At 40.9% G+C, this 20,531-nt stretch overlaps 1 protein-coding gene across 6 annotated transcripts in view; it reads left to right on the top strand.

Moving 5' to 3' along the window:
- Positions 1 to 20,531, top strand: part of SLC24A2 (solute carrier family 24 member 2) — a 288,482-nt gene that overhangs the window by 208,644 nt on the left and 59,307 nt on the right. For 5 of the 6 annotated variants that reach the window (XM_055294137.2, XM_063609090.1, XM_055294140.2 and 2 more), the window contains exon 5: positions 3,723 to 3,773. The exons of the other annotated variant lie outside the window; for it this stretch is intronic. In XM_055294137.2, coding sequence (XP_055150112.1) covers positions 3,723 to 3,773 — 51 coding nt within the window. The remainder of the gene's footprint in view (positions 1 to 3,722; positions 3,774 to 20,531) is intronic. 6 annotated transcript variants of the gene reach the window in all.

The raw sequence follows: 20,531 nt of genomic DNA on the forward strand, positions 1-20,531 counted from the left end.
TTCTCCAAGTCCCCACACGACCCAGGAAGTCCAGCTGGCTTCACTTCTCAAAACGATACTCATAAAAGGCAGATTGTTTTGGGTTGATTCTCTTGTCTAAGTTGCTTATTGTTTTTCTTTAAAAATCCTTTTCAGAAACCTGCATATTCTATCCTACACTCTCCCCCTCCCCAGCCCACCTCAAAAGGACAGCAGCAGAACAGCACATCTAGGTCTCATTTTTCTTGCTTGATCATCCAGAGCATGTAAAATAAGGTGAAATATGGCCTGAGTCAGCTCCTCACAGGACAGAAATCAGTAACCACTGATATTGCTAAGCAACACCACAGAGAAGCAAGGCTGAAAATGAGGTGGCAAATTTATAAGAAGTTGCAGAATCTGGGGACTTGCTTGGGCATTTCATTATGAACCATCTGCATGATCCACAGTAATGACCACACATTATCGTTCACTGTTCGAGGATGATAATTCCTACATAATTATATTGGCATCTCCCTCTGTGATCGTAACCTAACTTTCAGGACTTTCACCATATTTTCCATAATTGAGATCTGTCCCTGTGAGGTAACTGGGAATTGTTACATCTATGGGCAACCTTCATTCCTCCCCAAAGTAAAATTTAAAACAAAACAAAAAGTCACTCTTTTGGCTAGTGTGATACAGAGTTAGAGGGGTAGTAATATACATACGGGAGAAAACTGGTCATGGGATCATCACAGCTCAGTGACATGGGCTCCACCACGGTGGCATGAAAGCAAGTGTGATTCTCGTAATGGGCAGCATTTACAATCGGATTACAGGCTCATCTCAAACACCGACCACAGGGTTCTGGAATTTCTTCTCCATCTGTGTGGCTTCTTAGAGAAATGTTATAGAGAAGAGGCACCAGGTGGTACCCAGAATGACATTCACAGGTGATGTATGGCTCTTCCAATCCTAGCTGCCTCTTGCTTCACTGATACAGCGAACAGTGCTAGATGATGTTAAGTAATAGACTCTTGAACTCCCTTACTTCTTTCCTCCTATCCCCCAAAAAATTAACCTTGGATTAGCCCCAGTTTGAATCCTAATCCAGTTATGTTCAAAGTGCCTTGGTTATTCATTATGGGGAGTGTGCTGGTCGCAAGCCACGTTCCTGTGCAGGTGAGTGCCTCCCGGGTCCTCTCAGCAAGACTAGGTCTTGCCACAGGCTATCAATAGGCAGTGGGCAAGGCTACTTTCCAGGAGGCATCATGGGCTGTAGGACCCCAGCCAAGTGCATGATGGGCTCCGGTTTATGCATGCATGCTGTTTGTCCTAGTCGCATGTCATTTCTCTTTCTGCACCTCCTGAGTCCCTGCTTCAGGGAGGAGGGCCTTGTGGCTCCTGGAGATGCTGCCCAACCCTCCTTAGGATGCTGCTGCTGAGTTCACCATCTCACCATCCTGTTGCTGTTAGTGCTAAAGACTGTATTCTAGCAGGCTGGTTTCCATCTCCATTCTTTTCTGACTTTTCTTCAGTAAACTGTAAACAGGGTTCTCTTTGGGCAGATACCATTCCCTTCCACTGCTTCCTCACTGCGCCTTGAGTTGCCACAACACCTGCTGTTATTCAGCGTTTCACTACTCTTCTTCCTTCTCTTCCACCATCATTAGCCTCATTTTTGTTACGTTCTGCCTAGTTCTTGTTCTTCAGTCTCATTCATCATATCCAAGGAAGCAGCTAAGAAGCGATCTAGACATTGCCACGTTGTCGAGAATGTGTGAGCTTTGTCCGATATGAACAGTTCCAATTCCAACTATGTACAAATACAATGATAATTAAACAATATAAGTGTATTGATTTATACCTGATTCTGCAAGATATGAGGTGAGAAATAATATCATCTGCCACAAGCAGATATTTGACAGTTGGGATTGATACGTGAAAATAAGTGTGTGCATACAGAGGTTTGCGTCTACAAAAATGGATCCATAAAAATGCAATGGTGTATCGTCACTGTGTAGAATATAGTTTACATGCAACTTTGCAAACACAGAGCCACCCACATTCTGTTTGCTGAGCAAATGGTAGAGAATGCCAGCTGCTTATTCCACCTCAGGGAAGGAAGAGAGGTCACAAAACAATTAGTTGGCTGATATGATTTGTTAATCTACTCCAAGATTACTCACATGCAAACACATATATTATGTGTGAAGCCACTATGAACGTATGTTTTATATTTATGTGTTTTATATTTATGAAGGTATTTAGGTCATCTAAGAATTCCAAACTTGTGCAATGTCAAATATATAATACTGTTCTTAAAATACCAGAATATATATATACATATATATACATGTATGTATATTTTTTTTTCACTGATGGCAGTCCCCAGAAGTCATGAAAAAAATTTTCTTTCAATTTACGCAAAATTCAATTTCTTTTTGAAGCACCTGCATCTTTTGTAATGTATCCAAGAAAAGCCAGAATAGGCAGCTCTTCGTAGAAACATAAACATGTGATTTTTTTCCCCAAGACATAATTTTGTACTGGTGTATTAAAACAATTTTAGATAGAAATCTAGGCACATGAAAAAATGTGTAAATGATGTATCATATAAATATGAAATACAAGAATATTTATTATTGCATTTTAAGCTAGATCGTTCATCTTGCACACAAAACCCATCAATTTTAAGTTTATTCATATGAGGATTCCCAGCAGCTGGCCCAGTTAATGGGCCGTGGGAGCATTCTGCAGAATCTTACAGGACTATCTCTTGAGTCTAATTAATGTCTTGAAGTGTATTGGGAGAGTGGTGTTATGACCAGAAAATATATTTTTAACCTGCTCACAAAATTGCTTAAAACAATCTAGAATTTTCAGACAAACAACGATAAAATTTGCTATTTTAAAACTGAAGAAAACAGAAATGGTGTATCCCACTCCTTCTCTCCCCTCAACTGCAGCTGCCACTCCCACCAGCTCACTCAAAACAGCTCACATTCTGCCAGGGGTTTCCATTACAGGGTGAGTCCACTGATGATCTGTACACAGAGGAGGAGCTGCTGGTCCTTGCCCTGCCTCCTGCTGTTTACACAGCAGCCGCCAATGCCTTAGTCCTGGAGCTATGGCTGCCCTGTCACCTATCTGAGCTGGTGGTCTTCCCTGGGAACATGCCTCCTTTTTCCTCCCAGAGCACTCTGTGTTGTCTGTCTAAAACAGAAGAAGAGAAAGGGAAGTTTAGAACATGGTTTTTCATGTTAGATTTTCCTAGGTAGCCATCCTTTTTCTCTAGGAAATGGTTCTGTTGGAGAAAAGCTGTGAAATAAACTTCTTGAACTGCTGTTCTGTGGCAAGGAATCACAGTGTCTGCAAGCTTCCATGAGCCTGGACGTTGTCCTTATTCAGTCCCTTTCTTTCGGAGTGTCGCCTCTATAAAAATTACAGGGTTACAATAGACCTGGGGTGAAGTTATCTTTGCCAAATACTCTGTTTCATTGGATGTTAAGATAACTGTGCCCTATTCTGTAATGCAGGGCACACTCTACCCCCAGAAGCATAATATATTTAAAGTGATTTCTGAAAATGGGCCGTGAAAGCTGTCTGCCACATGGCCCGTGTTTGCACATCTCCATATAGTTACGATTGCAAAATTTGACAGTATAACTCTGAATCTGATTAATTAAAAATGTGTAAAAACAAAGTTCTTGCATTATAGCTCGTTCCTTATCTTTGTGTCTTTTACTGTGATGTTGTAGAACTTGGATCATATGGAAAACTAAAATATTATGACACAATGACTGAAGAAGGTAAGAATGATTTTGGAATTGTATGCACTGGCTTCTTTACATTTATGGTGTCTGTTGCTTGCCCATTTTTTATTCTTTTTTTTTTCCTCTCTGCATGACTTCAGTGACATTGTGTGACTTACTATTCTTTCTGCATTTTTGTCTAGTTTTTGCCATTGTGTTTATTTGGAATTGGAGACGTGCAATACCATGGGTAATCATGCTATTCCATTCAAACAATTCAAACCATCATAATTATGTAACACACTCAGAGAAATGGTGTCAGTAACGTAAACACAAATACCCACTGCGCCAGTACTTTTCCCCCACATGCTCACAAAACATATGGAAACATTCATCCAGTAATTTTTTAATATGTCCTTTATTTCAGAGGGGGATGTATGTTCTGGTGATTTTCTGATTTATGCAAAGGAATGAAAGATCTGAAGTAATTTCTATGCCCAGGACCAGCTAGACACCTGATTCTGATGCGGAGGACTGTAGGCTCATGCCCTGGGTCCCTGCAGTCCCTATTGTATCAGATAGGAGCGTTACTCTGAGAGGCTTGGTCCACCATCCCAGCCAGTAGCATTGTCTACATGAGGGTTCCCACTCCATGAGGATAGGCATATCATTTTAACCATTTTCCCTGAGTACAGATTTATATAAAATGTATTTATTAATGAATTCCAGGCACTGTCCCAGAACATAGCCTTGTCCCGGGAAGAATCTCTTTTCTGATGTAGGTTCGCCATGGAACAGCAATGTGAAGATTTTGAATTCTTGTAAAGGGAGCTGTCCTATTGCCTTAACCCCTGTTTCATCCCATACATGCTGCGACTTTTTAATAATATATAATATTTGTAAGTTATAAAAAACATTTAAGGTTTTTACATGACTTTTACATGGATACTGACAAGAAATTGAAAGGTACCCTCGTAGAGGAATCAGTTCATTTTATTCTTCAGCATGAGAGAGAAACTCCCAAATGTGTTGCATATCTTGCTTTCAGCTTCTAATATTCTAAGCTGCCTTAGCTTGCCAAAGATCTCCTAGTTGCTCTGCATGCAAGAAGTGAAACCTCTGACAACCCCGGGTAAGAGGAAGCCCCTTCCCAGCCCCTCTCCACTCTGGCTTTTGCACAACACCTAGGCCCTTCTCTATTGCTAGCCTTGTGCTTTAAATTAACCACCGTCATATTTTCTAAAGCAGCAGACCACTACTAGGATCTCATACTGGGCCCTACCAACAGCTTGGGGAAATGCAGACCCATGGGCAGCAAGAGGTCCAATGGCAGAACCCTACATGTAGGAATAAGTACCTGCTACCAAGGGGATAGAAGGAGCTATTTATACCTTTAAGGAAGGCTCCTGTCCCAGTTATTATTTTATTGTTGGCTTAGGAGGGAGAGTTTGTTAGCATCTGCTTGACCTGTCAAGCCCTTTACTTTCTCTCTTTCCTCCATCCTGTCCATTTCCTTCTATCATTAATGTCCTACCTCCTACATACCTTTGTTTCCCTGCCATCCCCTTCTCCTTTCCTTCCTCTTCTCACATCCATCTGAGCAAATGTTGTCCAAGTGTTCCCTTTCTTTCCTCCCTACACCAGACAATTCAAGATAAGATGAAGATGCAAATTCGACTTCCAATCTGATTCTATCACTTGATAACAACTGGGCTTTGGAAGCAGGAAAACACAGTCAAAATCATGTCTGAAATGAGAACCATGGCTGGCCCTGAGCAAAACTGTCAAATTGTGTTTGGGGGCCCTCCCCGGGTCACCCTCAACATACTTTATCCTTCTCTTGATTTTCCCATCCCCTCACGCATATCCCTTTGTGTCCCATTCTTAGCTGAAAATTTATCCCCATTACAGTGATAGGTAATAACTGCAAAGGCAGCATTTTAAAAGTGAAATACTGGTTTCATAGGATGTCACTAGGAATTTTGCAACAACAAGGAAAAAAAGAAAAAGCAAACAGGCATGATTGATTCCATAAATAAGTGGGAGAGCTTCTGAGTTAAGTTTAATGGGTCTCTTTATCACGTGACTTCTCAGAGTTTTCAATGTGCTGCTGTGTACTGCAGCATATAATCAATTGTAAAGAGGGATGGAGTAGACAGTGTTTCCTAGACTTTCTGATACGGAACCTTTGTGGAACCTTTGTGGAACGGCTGGTTAAGGTTAATCCTTCGCCTAGAACAGGAGCCTCTGAAAGATTTTTAAATCTTCTAAATACATAGCAATCCCTCTCAAGTACTAGAAAAAGAATATTTTGGAATAGCAGCTCTCCATCCAGCCACCTAAAGTCACATCCTTTGACAAGTACCTCCACAACAAGCCAAGTCTGGCTTAAACCTAATTCTGGTACTCCATCTAAAAGGCTCAAAGCCAGCTCAGTAACCTCAGATCTGGTAGAAGCCAGGCATGGCCTCTTCAAACTCTCAAGGGCCTCTCCCCTCCCACTGGAAAATAAGAATAATATATGTGATTTATGTCACTTTCATGTTGTACAATTTAAGGAAGTATAATAAAGACAAAGATGTTTGGGGCAATAACTGTGGACTAGCTAGCCTTTGAGAAATACCCCTTCCATTTAAGCATTTGCACAATTTTAGAATTGTGACTAGCTTTTGAGCAGGGCTTTGTTGTGATTGCCCATGTGACAAGTCCTTATTTATAACTGTTTCCAGGGAATTCTCTGGATGTTGTGTGAGGTCAGCGACTTGCAGTGAAGCCTGGGTCATTTTTTTGTTTGTTTGTTTTGTTTTGTTTTTTCCCTAAGTGGACCAAATGGAAAGATGCATTATATATACCACCCTGTATCCAAAAAAGAATTGAAAGATGATCTCTAAATATAGAGAATCGTGCTACATATATTCAGCTTATTATTTTTAAGCACCTATTGTGTACAAATTATTCTGCTAGGTGCTTTGGGGAAACAAGAGTAAAGGGTGGGCAATTTGACCCCATAGAACTTACAGACTGGGGGGAAAAAAATAACACACGGCAATCACTGAGACACCAGGAAGAAAGTGGTAAGTACCACAGGTGTTCAGAAGATGACAGACTACAGGGGAGGAAAGATTACTTTCCATGGAAGTTGGGCAGGCGAGGTATGGGAGGAGATTTTGTGGAGAAGGCGATCTTTGAACTGGGCCCTAAAGAATTAGTAAATATGAGGTAAATCAGGAAAGGAGGGTGACCTACTAGGCTAAGAAAGGGATGAAGGGATAGATGCACACCAACGTTCACTGGGTACCTCCCACTTGCTGGGTGCAGTGCTGTGGGCTTATATATATTCTATATCATCTATCCTCATAATGATCACAAAAGATATATTTTATTGAAGAGAGAAAACCAAGGCTCAAAGAATTATTTTATTAGATGAGGAAACTAAGACTCAGAGAGGCAGACTAATTTGTTCTAGGACTCAGAGGTGGTAAGTGGTGATACAGACCCTGAACTCAGCACTGTGTCCCCCCAAAGCCCCGCCCTTTGGGCTCCACTGCAGCTTGTACAAGATCGGGAGTGGAACGGGCAGATGGAATTGGCTACAGCGTAGGGAGTGGGAAGAAAGGCTTGATGGATACCATAGACTAAGAATGAGGTCATCATGGTGTGGACAACAATGAGCTACTGAAGAAAGCATTTCTCCCTACATGAACACTTTGCCATGAAAAGGTTATTTTAATAAAACAATATACTTACTCTCACATGCAAGACAAAATCATGACGTTTGAAAAGTTTCTCCTTGCCCTCCGAGCCCTTTCCGCCTCCCCTGTCTCCCTCAGCACTAAGGCGCTCTAGAACCTCACTGGAGCAGCTCCCGAGGCCACACCCAACCTCCTCTCCCCACCCCAAGCCAATCCAAATTTTAGCTACTTATTTATTCATTCTTTCATGCATTTGTGCATCAATAGCCAGTATGTACCAGGTGCTGGATTGGGGGCAGAGTGGAGGGGATTAAAGACAGTTCTCCTAAAGAACTCATGACCTTGTGGGAGACACAGGCACACAGGCATAAGATGAGTAGACCTTAGGTGCTGGAACAGCCCAGTGGAAGGCATCTTTCTTATCTTGGGAAGTGAGGGCAGGCAGAATTCATAAAGCTCACAGCACTGCGCCTGGCAGGCGATGTCTCCACTGCCATGTTCATGTGTCCCAAGATGACAACCTGTCTTACCTGCCACCTGTACTAACACATTCACTTAATAATAACTGAACACCTTCTCTGAATGAGACATTTTGCTAGATGTGATAAATTGGTGAGCTTTACTCCTCCCAGGGACTTTGCCTCTGTAACAAGATGTTTTAGGGACAAAAATGTCTTTTGGTAACTTCAGCTCCCCCTACACAGGAAGCAGTCACCTTATCTTCTCATACAGTGATACTGCATATTTTTGGAAGAGCAATCTCCAACTTTTAAAGTTAATAACGCATAGCTTGTTTCTCATCTGCAGATACCCAAATTTCATACCATTCTCACTCTGGAAAATTCTCAGTAAATTAAACGTGGCTCTTTTCCTAAAATTATTCTGAATAATAATATAGAATGCTAGTTCAAAAGTAGGTAAGTTTGTGTGATGGGACAGATGGATTAAAAGGAGAAAAGACCTTTCCACCAATGGCAGTATATAGAATTAGTAATATTTGCTCTTCAAAGGTAAACGTTTCACAGAGACATGTAGGTAGATAGGTAGATAGGTAGGTGAGTAGGTAGGTAGGTAGGTAGGTAGGTGGGTAGGTAGGTAGGTAGTTAGATATCCCAACTAATATCTTGCAATGAAGCAATATGTGGGGAAAGCTGTCTACATTGTATTGTCCTAAACTCTCTGCCATTTAACCAAAGACATTTCCAGAAAAATAATTTCACCACTATTTAAAAAGTCAATCCTTGTTCATTTGTATAAGGGATAAAACGGTAGAAAAGTTGTGATATCAAGGGCAAAAAAATTATAACGACCTTTTCCATAATTAAATTAAGCCTACTGTTTCATGGCAACCAACTGCCCCTTTACCAAGCTGAAAAACTAATAATGTCTTACGTGAATCACGGGGTCCTAAATTAGGCATGTGGCTGTTTTGAAAACCCCCATTATTTCAAAGAAACAAAAGTATCTTAAGATCACGTCATCTAGCCAATCATTTGATGTTCTTAGTTGCAGTGAAATAGTCTAATTATTTTCAAAGAGAAATTAAGCTTTGGAATACCATTCAGCAATGTTTTTCATTGCCCAGGATATATCCACTAAATAATGTTATTTTAAAATAAGTCCTTCTTGTTATCTGTGACTTCATAGGACATTTTAATCCTTGCATGAAATGATGAGATTGTGTCATACACACTGATACATCAGGCAAAATAGCTTTAGCTATATATAGCAGAAAATCCAAATTAACAGTGACTTAAATAAGATGGAAGTTTATTTTTCCCTCAAGTGTAAGAATTCGAGTAGCAGACAAGACATGGCAGCTCTAGCAGCTCCACAATAATTCAAGACCCAGGCTCCTTCCATCCTTCTGCTCCACCACCCTAGTATATGATTTGTAACCTCAAGGGCACCTCATGGTCCAAGATGGCGGCTCTGGAGCTCTGGCCATCACATCTATATTCCTGGAAGGAGGAAGGGTCAAAGTGATTTTCTGTAGATATTTTGTTTTCTTTTTAAGGAGCTTTCCCTGAAGACCCTCTCAGTAAAATTTGCTCAAAACTCAGTCGCATGACTACCTAGTTTCAAGGCAATTTGGAAATGTAGTTTGTTAAACTGGGTGAATTGCTGTCCCTAATAATTTAGGCATTATGTCATTAGGAAATGAAAATGGAATAGATATTGGATAGGCAACTTGCAGTCTCTCCTCAACAGGGAAATCTCATTTTCATATAACTGTGTGTTGGTGGAGAAGACTGAGAATAGAGCAAGCTATAGGAGGGGCTTGAGCACTCATGTTAAATTTAAGATGCCTAGGAGACATCCAAATGGAGATGTTGAGAAAGTGGTGGGTGCAGGAGTGTGGAGCATGGGATAGAGGTCAGGCAGAGCTGTAGATGTAAATTTGGGGGTCATAAATATATGTTATTTAAAGCTACAGAAGTGGCCTATAACACCTAGCTAATTGATAGAGAAGGCCAAGAATTGAGCCCTGGGGACTCCAAAGTCTAGAGTCTTGGAAAAAAGGGGAGGCCCAGCAAAGGAGACTGAGGTGGGAAGAAAACCAGGATAGAATGGTGTCTCTGGAGCCGAGTGAAGAATATGTTAAACAAGGGCAGTGAAAAGGTGAGAGCATCAATGAATTGACCAGTAAGATCAAAGAACCATTGTAGTAGAAAGAGAAAAAAGAGTAATGGACAGAAAGTGGGATGCTTCAAATTGGGGGTTTTTTTACTTGCCAAAAACTTAATATCAAATTCGGGTTTTGGAAGTGGTGCAGTTATTGCTAGCAATGAGGTATAGGCTTACCACAGGAGTGGGTGAATGAGGACAAAGGGAGCTGGGAGTGAGTAGGTGAAGGCACTAAGGTAAGGAGCCAGGTGTTGCAGCGCTCACCTAAAAGAGTCATCACAGATGGGGACAGAAGTAAGGACAGAGAGGAAAATAATAAGCTTTAGGAATGAATAGAGGGAGACCAGGAGGTCAGCGTGGGTAGAAGCAGTGAAGTTATTGGTTTGTGCTCCCAACAAGGGAGGAAAAGTGGGCTAGAAGTAACAAGGAAGGGCAGGATGGAGAGCAGAGTGTTTGGAGGAGCAGGCACCTGCCACTTTTCAACGGCCACAGGAGAAAAGGGGCCTTCAGGAAATAGTCAAGTTTCAGTAGGAGCAAGAAGACGAAGAGAATTTTCAGAAAAAAAAGATGAAGGATCTAGGAGATTTACTGGTGGCAGGAGTGGGAGATTGAGTCAGATTGGGGACGTTCAGGGCCGTCTGGATATGAAAGTCTGGATGTTGATGAATGACCTGGAAGCTCGGCTAAAGTGAATGAAGATGTAGCATATAGTTAGGAAACAACTTGAAAATGTTTTAGAAGTTGTTACTACAGCCTCTTTCTTTTTTTTTTTTTTTTTTTTTTTTTGAGACGGAGTCTGTTGCCCGGGCTGGAGTGCAGTGGCACGATCTCGGCTCACTGCAAGCTCCGCCTCCTGGGTTCACGCCATTCTCCTGCCTCAGCCTCTCCGAGTAGCTGGGACTACAGGCGCCCGCCACCATGCCCGGCTAATTTTTTTTTTTTTGTATTTTTAGTAGAGACGGGGTTTCACCGTGGTCTCGATCTCCTGACCTCGTGATCCGCCCGCCTCGGCCTCCCAAAGTGCTGGGATTACAAGCGTGAGCCACCGCGCCCGGCCTACAGCCTCTTTCTTGAAATTGGTGCCATGGGCAGTTTGCCATAGTAAAGTAGGGTCTGTCTTTCCAGGAGAGGGGAGCTTTGGGGACCCTCTTATGTCTAGCTGGTCGGGAAAGCACATCAGCCTTCCTCAATTCAGATAAAGAGATTTCAGCCCAGCATAGGAAGACCTCTCCTACAGACGTATCCAAAGATGGAATGGCCTGCCTCAGAAGGGAGTGAGTCTCTGTCTACAGAAGCCAGGGAAGCCTCCACCCAAAGAGTGTTCAGATACTGGATACTTTGATGCCCCTTCTTTTGCCATGCTCAAGATTCTGTATCAAGTGTAATGATAGACATTGATCTGCAATCTACTTAAACCCTATGAAAACTTGATCTTGTACTTTGAGTAAGCTGCCACCAAGACTATGGTAGGGAGGTTCCTAGGTCACAAGCACCTGAAATAAAAGGCTTGTATATTATTTGATCTAGTTCATATCCAAAGTCTTTATTAATATGGTTAAATATAGCAAATAGTACATTAGATAGTTCCTAATGTGCTATTACATAAGTGAAATAGACCTTTAAAATGATGAAAAAATATATATTCCCTTTTGGTTACAAATCCAAACGTTTACCACAGTAGAAATCGTAAATCATGGATTAATTTTAACTATTTTTTGTTATAAAAACATTACATGCACACATAAGTAAAAAGCAAACACTACATAAGGAAAGACAATAAGAGTAAGTCTCCTTCCTACCCCAGATTCCATCCATTCCCTAGAGATGACCACTTTTGTCAGTTTCTTTTCTAACCTGGCTTTTGTTATTAATTATATCTTGGAGATCTTTCCACATCAGCACATTTAGACTTTCTTCATTCATTTTAACAACTACTTAGTATTTCACTGCATGGCTGTTCCATGGTTGGTTCAATCAGTACCCTGTTGATGAATATTTAGGATATTTTCATCTCTTGTTGATTTATTTAGTTATTACAACAATGCTACATGAGTATCCTCTTTGGCCATTGAGCAAATTCTACTGAGTAGAAGACATATACATATAAAATAAATTTCTGAAGATAGAAATGCCAGATCGAAGAGTATACACATTTCAAAATTTGAAAGGTGTTTGTCAAATTGCCCTCCAAAAGAATTGCACCAATTTACACTCACACTAACAATGAATGAGAGAGCCTCAGACAGCAATTTTTTTTTTTAGAGACAAGAGTCTCACTCTGTCACCCAGGCTGGAGTGCAGTAGTGCGATCTCGGCTTACTGCCACCTCCGCCTCCCAGGTTCCAGCGATTCACCTGCCTCAGCCTCCCAGGTAGCTGGGATTACAGGCAGGTGCCACCATGCCTGGCTAATTTTTGTATTTTTAGTAGAGACGGGCTTTCACCATGTTGACCAGGCTCATCTTGAATCCTTGACCTCAGGTGATCCACCTGCCTCAGCCTCCCAATGTGCTAGAATTACAGGCGTGAGCCACCACGCGGGGCCTCAAATGGCAAATTTAAATAAGTCCTTTGAAGAGAGACTCAAATTGACTTCATTACAAAGCACGTAAGCCTTTGTAATATAACTACCTTCTAATTTACTTGTTTTAGAAACCTGAGTTTTTACCAAAGTTGAGTTAAATACAGGGTGCAGTTATGGTAGAGGTATTTGACCTCTCTAAATTAAATGACAAGGCCGATTTCCTATGCAGAATATCCAATTTCCACTGCCGTGTGTGCCCTTCATACCTCAAGATCATTGCTATCCCTACAGAAGGTCTGAGAAGCACACTGCAAGTTGACTTTCTACCTACCTTGCAATTACCAAAGCAGGGAGCCCGTACTGTGCACAGACACCATTTCCGATATCATGCTATCTTTCATTCATCCCAAGTTTATGGCTTAACTCATGCAGTTCAAACTTTCATAACCAGAGGATTTTTCTGGGCACTTGAATAGATGTTATCTGTAAGGCTGGGCCTTATCTGGAAAAAAAAAAAACTGTATTGAACCAGTACTAGCCACATTACTGCTTCAGAGATGTATTCTTATAAGCATCTCCCTGGGGCTGGATCTTAGGAAGACAGCAGGCTAGTCTGTGTGCATAACCAGGCTAACCAGCTAGTAACCAGCATCAGGTCTGTTAGAAAGACCAAACCAGCTATGTGGGTAAAGCCACAGTCTTCCTGAAAACCAGGACCAAGGAATTCTTCTAATTAGAATACATCCAGCTTTTCAAACTTCATTGCATCTTATTTTCATGATCTAAACTGTCAGCAGTAAAAGCAGAAAGATTGGACTTGGCAAAGAAAGGCAGATTTTGTCACACTGCATATGTAGAAGGTGTTAAATGGCAGCAGAAGGCAAATTGTGGATGCTTCTTTTTATGTGTTACTGACATCTCTAGACATGAAGATTTAAGTTGCCTTCATCAGTCAAACTTGAATCTGTTATTATAAATTAATAATATGATTCCCCCCAACCATGAAGCTCTTTAAAAAAAAAAAGGTGGGAATTTGTTATACTTGGAGGCTGGCATGTTCAATTAGGCATGGTGAGTTTCTCTTTTGATTAGATCTGAAGTAAACCAAATCATCTCATTTTAGTCATGGGCCTCTAAGCCTTTAGTTAAGGACTCTCAGCATGTGCCAGCGCTTCTGCTGCTAACCCACGTCTCAAATGAGATTTACAGGTACCAGATTACAATGTAAAGTTGAGGACTAAAATTAAAATAGAAACCAAACTCAGATTAAGTGAAAATTCATAGATATATGAAATCTAGGGGACAATACATGCTATAAGTTCACAAAATAGGGGCAACTACTGAATACATGTTAGCCAAATATAAAATCTTCCACTTTACAATAAAATAAATGATTGGGTAATATATAGGTTCCTCAAAAGAAAGAATTATTTTGTTTGATTCTGTTTTTTATATATAGGTCATCATAATCTTTCAACACATATTTCTTGAGCACCTACTATTTTCCAGATACAGTAAATCAGGTCAAAACTCTCCCCAAATGAATAATGTCACAACCCACTTGCAGAGACACATACCCAAAATACGGGCTTTGACAAACTAACTCTGAAGAGAATTTTTATGCCCATTAGGAGGTAGTTGGGTTAAATGCTGGCAGGTCTTAGGATATGTGGCCTGCCTTTTTAGTAAAGTGATTCTTCATTCGTTTATCTCTTAGACATCCAGGGTTCCAGGGATGGGAACAAAAGAAGACATTTAAAGCTTCTGTCTAGCGGTCTCTACCTGGCTCAGAAATCCAAATCTGAGAATCAGGCAAACCTCTGAGAATTTCTTTGTGTGAGCCATTTGTATCTGTATATATGAGATTGAAATGTTCAAAAGATTAAGTTCCTAAAACAATGAAGCAGGTGACCTAAAATGATAAAGAACATCAGCTCCCAAGCACTGTCAGAATCAGCCACGATCAGTAAGTTGGCCCTTTTCCTGAAACATCATATTCTGCAGTCTGATACCTGCTGGGAGTTTTTTTGGTTTGTAAAATGCCAGTTACATCTGAACTCAATTAGATTATCTTTTTATAAAAAATGGAGGAGGTATTAAAATAAACATTAATTATAAATGCTATTAGTCTTTGGAAACTTAACCACAGCATTAATCAAGCAGAAAGTCTGGCAAGTTTCCCACAATGCGTTCCTAGGCTTTTCTTCTTTCTGTACCCCTAAAAAGGAAGGTAAGCGCAGAATATCATTTCACATAGCGAAAAATCTGAGCACTTTCTCACACCCACAGCCTCTTTGTTGTTTGCGTTAATGTTGCTATATTCACAAACACTTGTGAGGACCAGCCTAGGCAGTGAGCATTGAGGGCACAAATGGAGAACAGCATCCTTATCCTTGACAGCCCCACAGGCTAGTTGGGGAGAGTGTCAGTAAAACACTTTTGAGGCTCTATGACAAGTGCCATGATAGGATAGGTATCAGGTGCTATCATGGGGGAGAGGGACTCAAGGAAAGCTTCCAAAAGGATGAGATGCCTAAAGCAGAGTCTTGAAAAGGAATAAGACAAATTCCTTAAGTTTCTTAAAAAGAAATAAGACAAATAAGAAGTGTGGAGAATTCCAAGCCTTGTGAAGAGTAAATCAGGAGGATGCAGGAGATGCGATTGAAAACCGGGAGACCACTTACAAAAGCACATTCATATTTCTAATGATAAGGTGACTCTGCTAGGAAAGATGGTAGAACCAATTCACATTTGGGCTGATCCATCCTTGATGGGTGGCCACGAAGATCATTCTTATAGAACATTATTAAAGAAAGCCTGAATGGGCACACGTGGGTAACCATATGAAAAGACAGCACTGGATTTGTCATTTACCCTTTGCATCAGGATGGGTCTCAAATGAAGCAAATGTTTAAATGGAACTGGAGCACAAAGCTGCTAGAAAAATATATTAGTTACTTCTATTACAATTAAAGCCCAAAAGTCATAAAGAGATAAAGACAGCTATAGCTACAGAGATAAATATAGATATGGATATACATGATTCAGTATACATGCATATCTTTCTTAGCTCTGTCCACTGAGAAAGTCTAGGAGCAATGACATCTTAGTAGTCATAAGCACACATAGTTCTCAGATCCTGGTTTCTAAACACCATTTTCCAATAAAAGGAGTCAGTGCTTCTGAAGAAGTGATTACTTCCAAGTGCTGAACCAGGAAACATACAAAATAATATTGAAACATCTTGTGATGCCAGAAAATAAAGAAATGCTTTGAAAAGGATAAAGCTTGTTGACTGAACACAGAAGCCAATCTGAAAAATATCCCAGTGGTCAAGTTTGAAACAATTTAATTAACTGAATAAATAATGGGCCCACAGAATAAAAGAAATATGCACACATTTATACTATGTAAATAAATAATTGAATACATAAATAAGAGAGACAAGACAGGTGTTACTTTCAGAGTTCCAATTAATGAGTGTAGAGGAAATGAGGAAAAAAAGTCTTTTTTTATGCTAAGCAGACACAAATGGAGAGAAAAAGTTCTTAATAAGGAAATTCAGCTGCCTCATTTCATTGTATAATGGGTTTGGTCACCACTTGAGATATAATTATGTATATATTCTCATTAATTACAGAAACTACTCCTATGATTGTGTCTGTAAATCTAATATAATTAAATGTTGTTAATCATCTCTATTATGTAGTTCATTAACAAAATATTTACTAAAGACACTTTACAAAATACTTTATTACAAGAGTAATTTAATTTTTACTAATATCAGTGTAGCCCTGTAATAAGTAGTTTGTATCATGCTTCACAAAAATTAGAAAAAAATAATTTAGAGGTTGTACTTCAAAAACAGATTTGAGAATAAATAAAATTCTGTTTTTGGTGGTTTTAAGATGAAATTATTATTTTTAAGAAATAAAAATTTCTTTAAAATTTTGCTGTTAAGAATAAAAATTAAGCCTGCCTCTATTAGGTAAATTAACTGTTCCAGTAAGACAGTTGGTAGAATAAAAGAGGATTCGTTTCTTCTAGTTGCTAGGTGGCACCTTGTGTGGAGGAACTTTCACTATTATTTTCTGGGCCTCCATACCCTCCTAAGAAGGCCTCCACCATCAGAGCACAAATCTGGAGTCTCTTCCTCACTTCAGGCTATGGACTCTACAAGGGTACCAGCCAGATCTATCTTATTCACCAAATACAGCCCAGTACATAGCATGGGTTTTTTTTGTTCGTTTGTTTTTGTTTTTTACTATTTGCAGTGTCTTAGTTTCTGACTTGTACTAACTTGAAAGGATGCTTGACTTCCCAGAGGAGCTGATCATAGTGAGAGCTTCACTGCAAGACAGTGTAGGCCTGTGATGGGTGAGGCATGATTATAGGACACTTGTCGAGGGATACTAAAGATGGCAGAGGGAAGATCCCTTTCCCGGAGAAGACTGCTCTCTGCTGGGGAAAGCAGGCATGTGGGCAGCAAGCTTAAATAAGGACTGTAACATGTACAATCAAAGTGCCATGAGAATGATGGGTTTCCACTTGGAAAAGAGGGGTGTGTGCAGAGAAACCTTCAGGTTGGACATTGAGTTAGGCCTTGATGAATGAGAGGCAGCTTAATAAAAAAAAAAAAAAAAAAAAAAAAAAGTGAGGAGCCAAGGCCCAGCATTCCCTGCCCTGATCTTTACGGTGTTCACCTAACCTTCTGTCCTATGGAAAGGGCTCCTTTGCACATGCACCTTGTTGACCCTGGAGATGTGCAGAGGGGGACAACTGATGTGTCTCCCCTGCCTTCCACCACTGGAGTATAAACACCTGGTACACCCCATTTTCTCCTACTTACCTCTAGAAAGTTTCTGGGGCCCCATAGTTAAACACTCAGTTCCACTGGGACCATGGGCTTGGAGGTCCTAAAGACATTTACTCTGGGTCATTGGCTGACGGGAAGCACATCACAGAGTCATAACCTCATCTACTTGCCTAGAAACCATGAACACAAGGATTTGTTGCACCCAATCTGATACTGGAGATATACCAGTGAACAAAACCAGTGAAAAGCCTTGCCCTTTTGAAGCTTGTCTGCTGCCAGTGGAAAGCACCAAATAATCTATAGTCATAATGATATAGTATATTAGACGGTGATAAGTACTTTAGAGAAAATAAACCTGGGATAAGAAATGCTGGAGAGAGAAGCTATAGATTTAAATAGGCTGCTCAGACAAGCCTCAATGAGGTGACATTTGAACAAGTTATGTGGACCTCTGGGGGAAGAATACTCCAGGTAGAGGGGCCAGACAATGCCATGGCACAGAGGTGAGATGGTGCACAGTGTTTTCAAGAAAGAGCAAAGAGACCAGCGTGGCCGGGGCTGTGAGAGAGGAGAGGGATAGCGTACCAGGTCAGGGCGGTCAGGGTGAGCTTCACTGGACAGAATCAGTAAGACTGGCTTTCACTTTGACCTAGGGACCCACTGCAGGATTTTGCAGAGAAGTAATTGTCGTGTTCTGTTTTACTGATCACTGAAGATGCTGGGATGAGACTGGCCGGGGAGGAGAGGAAAGGGTAGAAGGGGGAGACTCGGACCAGCAGAATTATTCCTGTGTGACTTGGTGCTGGTTCGGTGGGTGTGCGGAGCGGGGAGTGGGAAAGGGGTGGAAGGAAGAAGTGGTCAGATTCTGAAAACTTTTAAAAATAGAAACACCAGATTTGCTGGTAGATGGCATGTGGGGTGTGAGAGAAACAGGGGAGCCCAGGATAACTTCACGATGCCACATCAGTTCTGTTGCAAGCCTTCTGAGAGTGATGATGGCCTGTCTGCCTAACTTAAGTCTCTGCTTCCAGAAAAAAAATAAAGGAAAGGAATAAATGGGAGGAAAGTTGAGATGCACTTTTGCTTTTTAAGCTACCTACCAAGCCATAAACTTCAAAGAAAGAGACCAGAAAGGCAGAACCAAAAACACAAAAATAGATTTTAAAAGGCCGATTTCTAGTTTTTCCTCCTGTGTTATTTTTTCCTTTCTTCTCTCAAGCCATGGTCTGTTCACCGAGGTGTGTGTGGCCAGTCTCTTTGCATCTTTTTCTCTCTTTTGTCCCATCGTTGTTTCTGTGTTGCAGATGCTTAGAATGTTCTGTAGCAGCTGGAAGTTAATCTGATCACCACCCCAGTAACCCTGCCTGTTATAGACTTGGTAGGAAAGATGGGAGGGAGGGAATTTCCAAGGGGCCATTTTAATTAACAGCAGAAGAGAAGCAAAATTCATTTCCTTTGAGTGAACAGACCCTCCAAACGTTGTTTTTCCATGCAGCATGAAGCTTCTGTTTTATGTCAGAATAATCTGGTCAAGGATTTTGATTGCTGGTTGTTTTTCGAAATTCACATTCAGCTCTTATGCTTGGATCTTTTACTTCCGCACTTCCCTACCACCCCCTCAACATACACTCCTCTGAGGACACTCAGCTGGTACTCTTTTGCAAATTTCAGACCAAGCTAAACTATATTAAAATTATGTACTAGGTTTTGACGTAGGTGCCTCACGATTTGAGCAGTTTGCTATTTCTGAGATTTTTAACTATACAAATATCTGTAGGTATGTAAAAATACAACACTTTAAGGGTTCAGACCACAAAAGAGTATATTTTTTAAGGTTGCCTTGAAACATGTTAAAAATAACTCCTTCACTCACCTTGAAAAGTACTCAAAAATATCATAATTCTTTTTCGGCAGGCACAATGTTACACAATCATTTCTTAGATTCGTTCCTCCCTGCCACCCTTTATGGCAATTTGGAATCTGTGCCTGAAATATCTGAGCAATCCCTTTACCACCAAGGTCCGCACCTGCGGGTACTAGGCATCAATTCTATTTTAAATATCAATCTCATTTTCAGTAATTTAAGAGAAGAATTTCCTGTCATCCACTTCCATAATAATAGCAACCCTTTCTGAATAGCAGTTCCTAAGCACTTGCTGTTTATCAGAGGCCATTGAAACATGCAATGGGTATTAACCCATGGGACCTTCCAAGGACTGTTTTAGCTGGATGCTCTTCTTAGCTCCATCTTACTCATTCTGGACCTGAGGTGGAGAGGGGTTAAGAACCTGGTGCTTCATGAGGTTCTTTTGAGCAAATCCATTTTGCTGCAGCAGTAGTCCCTTGGTCTGAATTTTGGCCCTGCAGGTGATGGGGGAAAGCTGATCATCATGTCCCCATTTTAAGATTGCAGAGGTATCAACTTTTAAGCCCCGAAAGCCAGCTCTATCACCTTGACCTTCTCAACTGCAGAAAGATCTAAAATGATCCTTTTTCTAATCAAGTTTTGGGGGATTCACTGAAACTTGAACACCAGTCCAACAACACCCTGTATGCTTAAACTCCTGGGTCTGAATGTGGCTGATTCTCCAGCTCGGCCTGTGTGGATTGAGAGAAGAGAGGATGGCAACAATTCTCCTACAGCAACTCAGGACCACGTCACCCTTAGATTCTGTTTGATTCACTTTTCCCTCTTACTTACAGAGTTCTTTCAATGCCACACATTGTGATAAGCCCTTTACACATATTTTCTCACAGAAGACCCCTGCAGCTCAGCCCTTCCCTGGATGACAGACAGAAAATGAGCCCCTCTTCCCCAAGTGAGTACAGGACATGTATGGACATCGTATGTCACTAGTAACTCTACCAATACCACTGGAATCCCTGCTTAACAGATCAGCCAATACCACTAGAATCCCTACTTAACAGATGGGAAAACTAAAGCACAGAAATATTTAGAAACACACCAAAAATCACCCAGCAGAGACAGTGAGAGAGCTAGGGCTTAAACTCAGATCTACCTGCCTCTCAATCACATCCATTTAACCTCCATTTAACCATGAAACTGTGCTGTCCTGACACACACACCCTGTTTGCTGTTCTTCACAGTTTGTGACTTGGGAATGAACAGATCCTGAAAATGCCATGTCTTCCTAC

This window comes from Symphalangus syndactylus, chromosome 9 (genome assembly GCF_028878055.3).
Source record: "Symphalangus syndactylus isolate Jambi chromosome 9, NHGRI_mSymSyn1-v2.1_pri, whole genome shotgun sequence".
In the NCBI taxonomy this organism is placed as follows: domain Eukaryota; kingdom Metazoa; phylum Chordata; class Mammalia; order Primates; family Hylobatidae; genus Symphalangus; species Symphalangus syndactylus.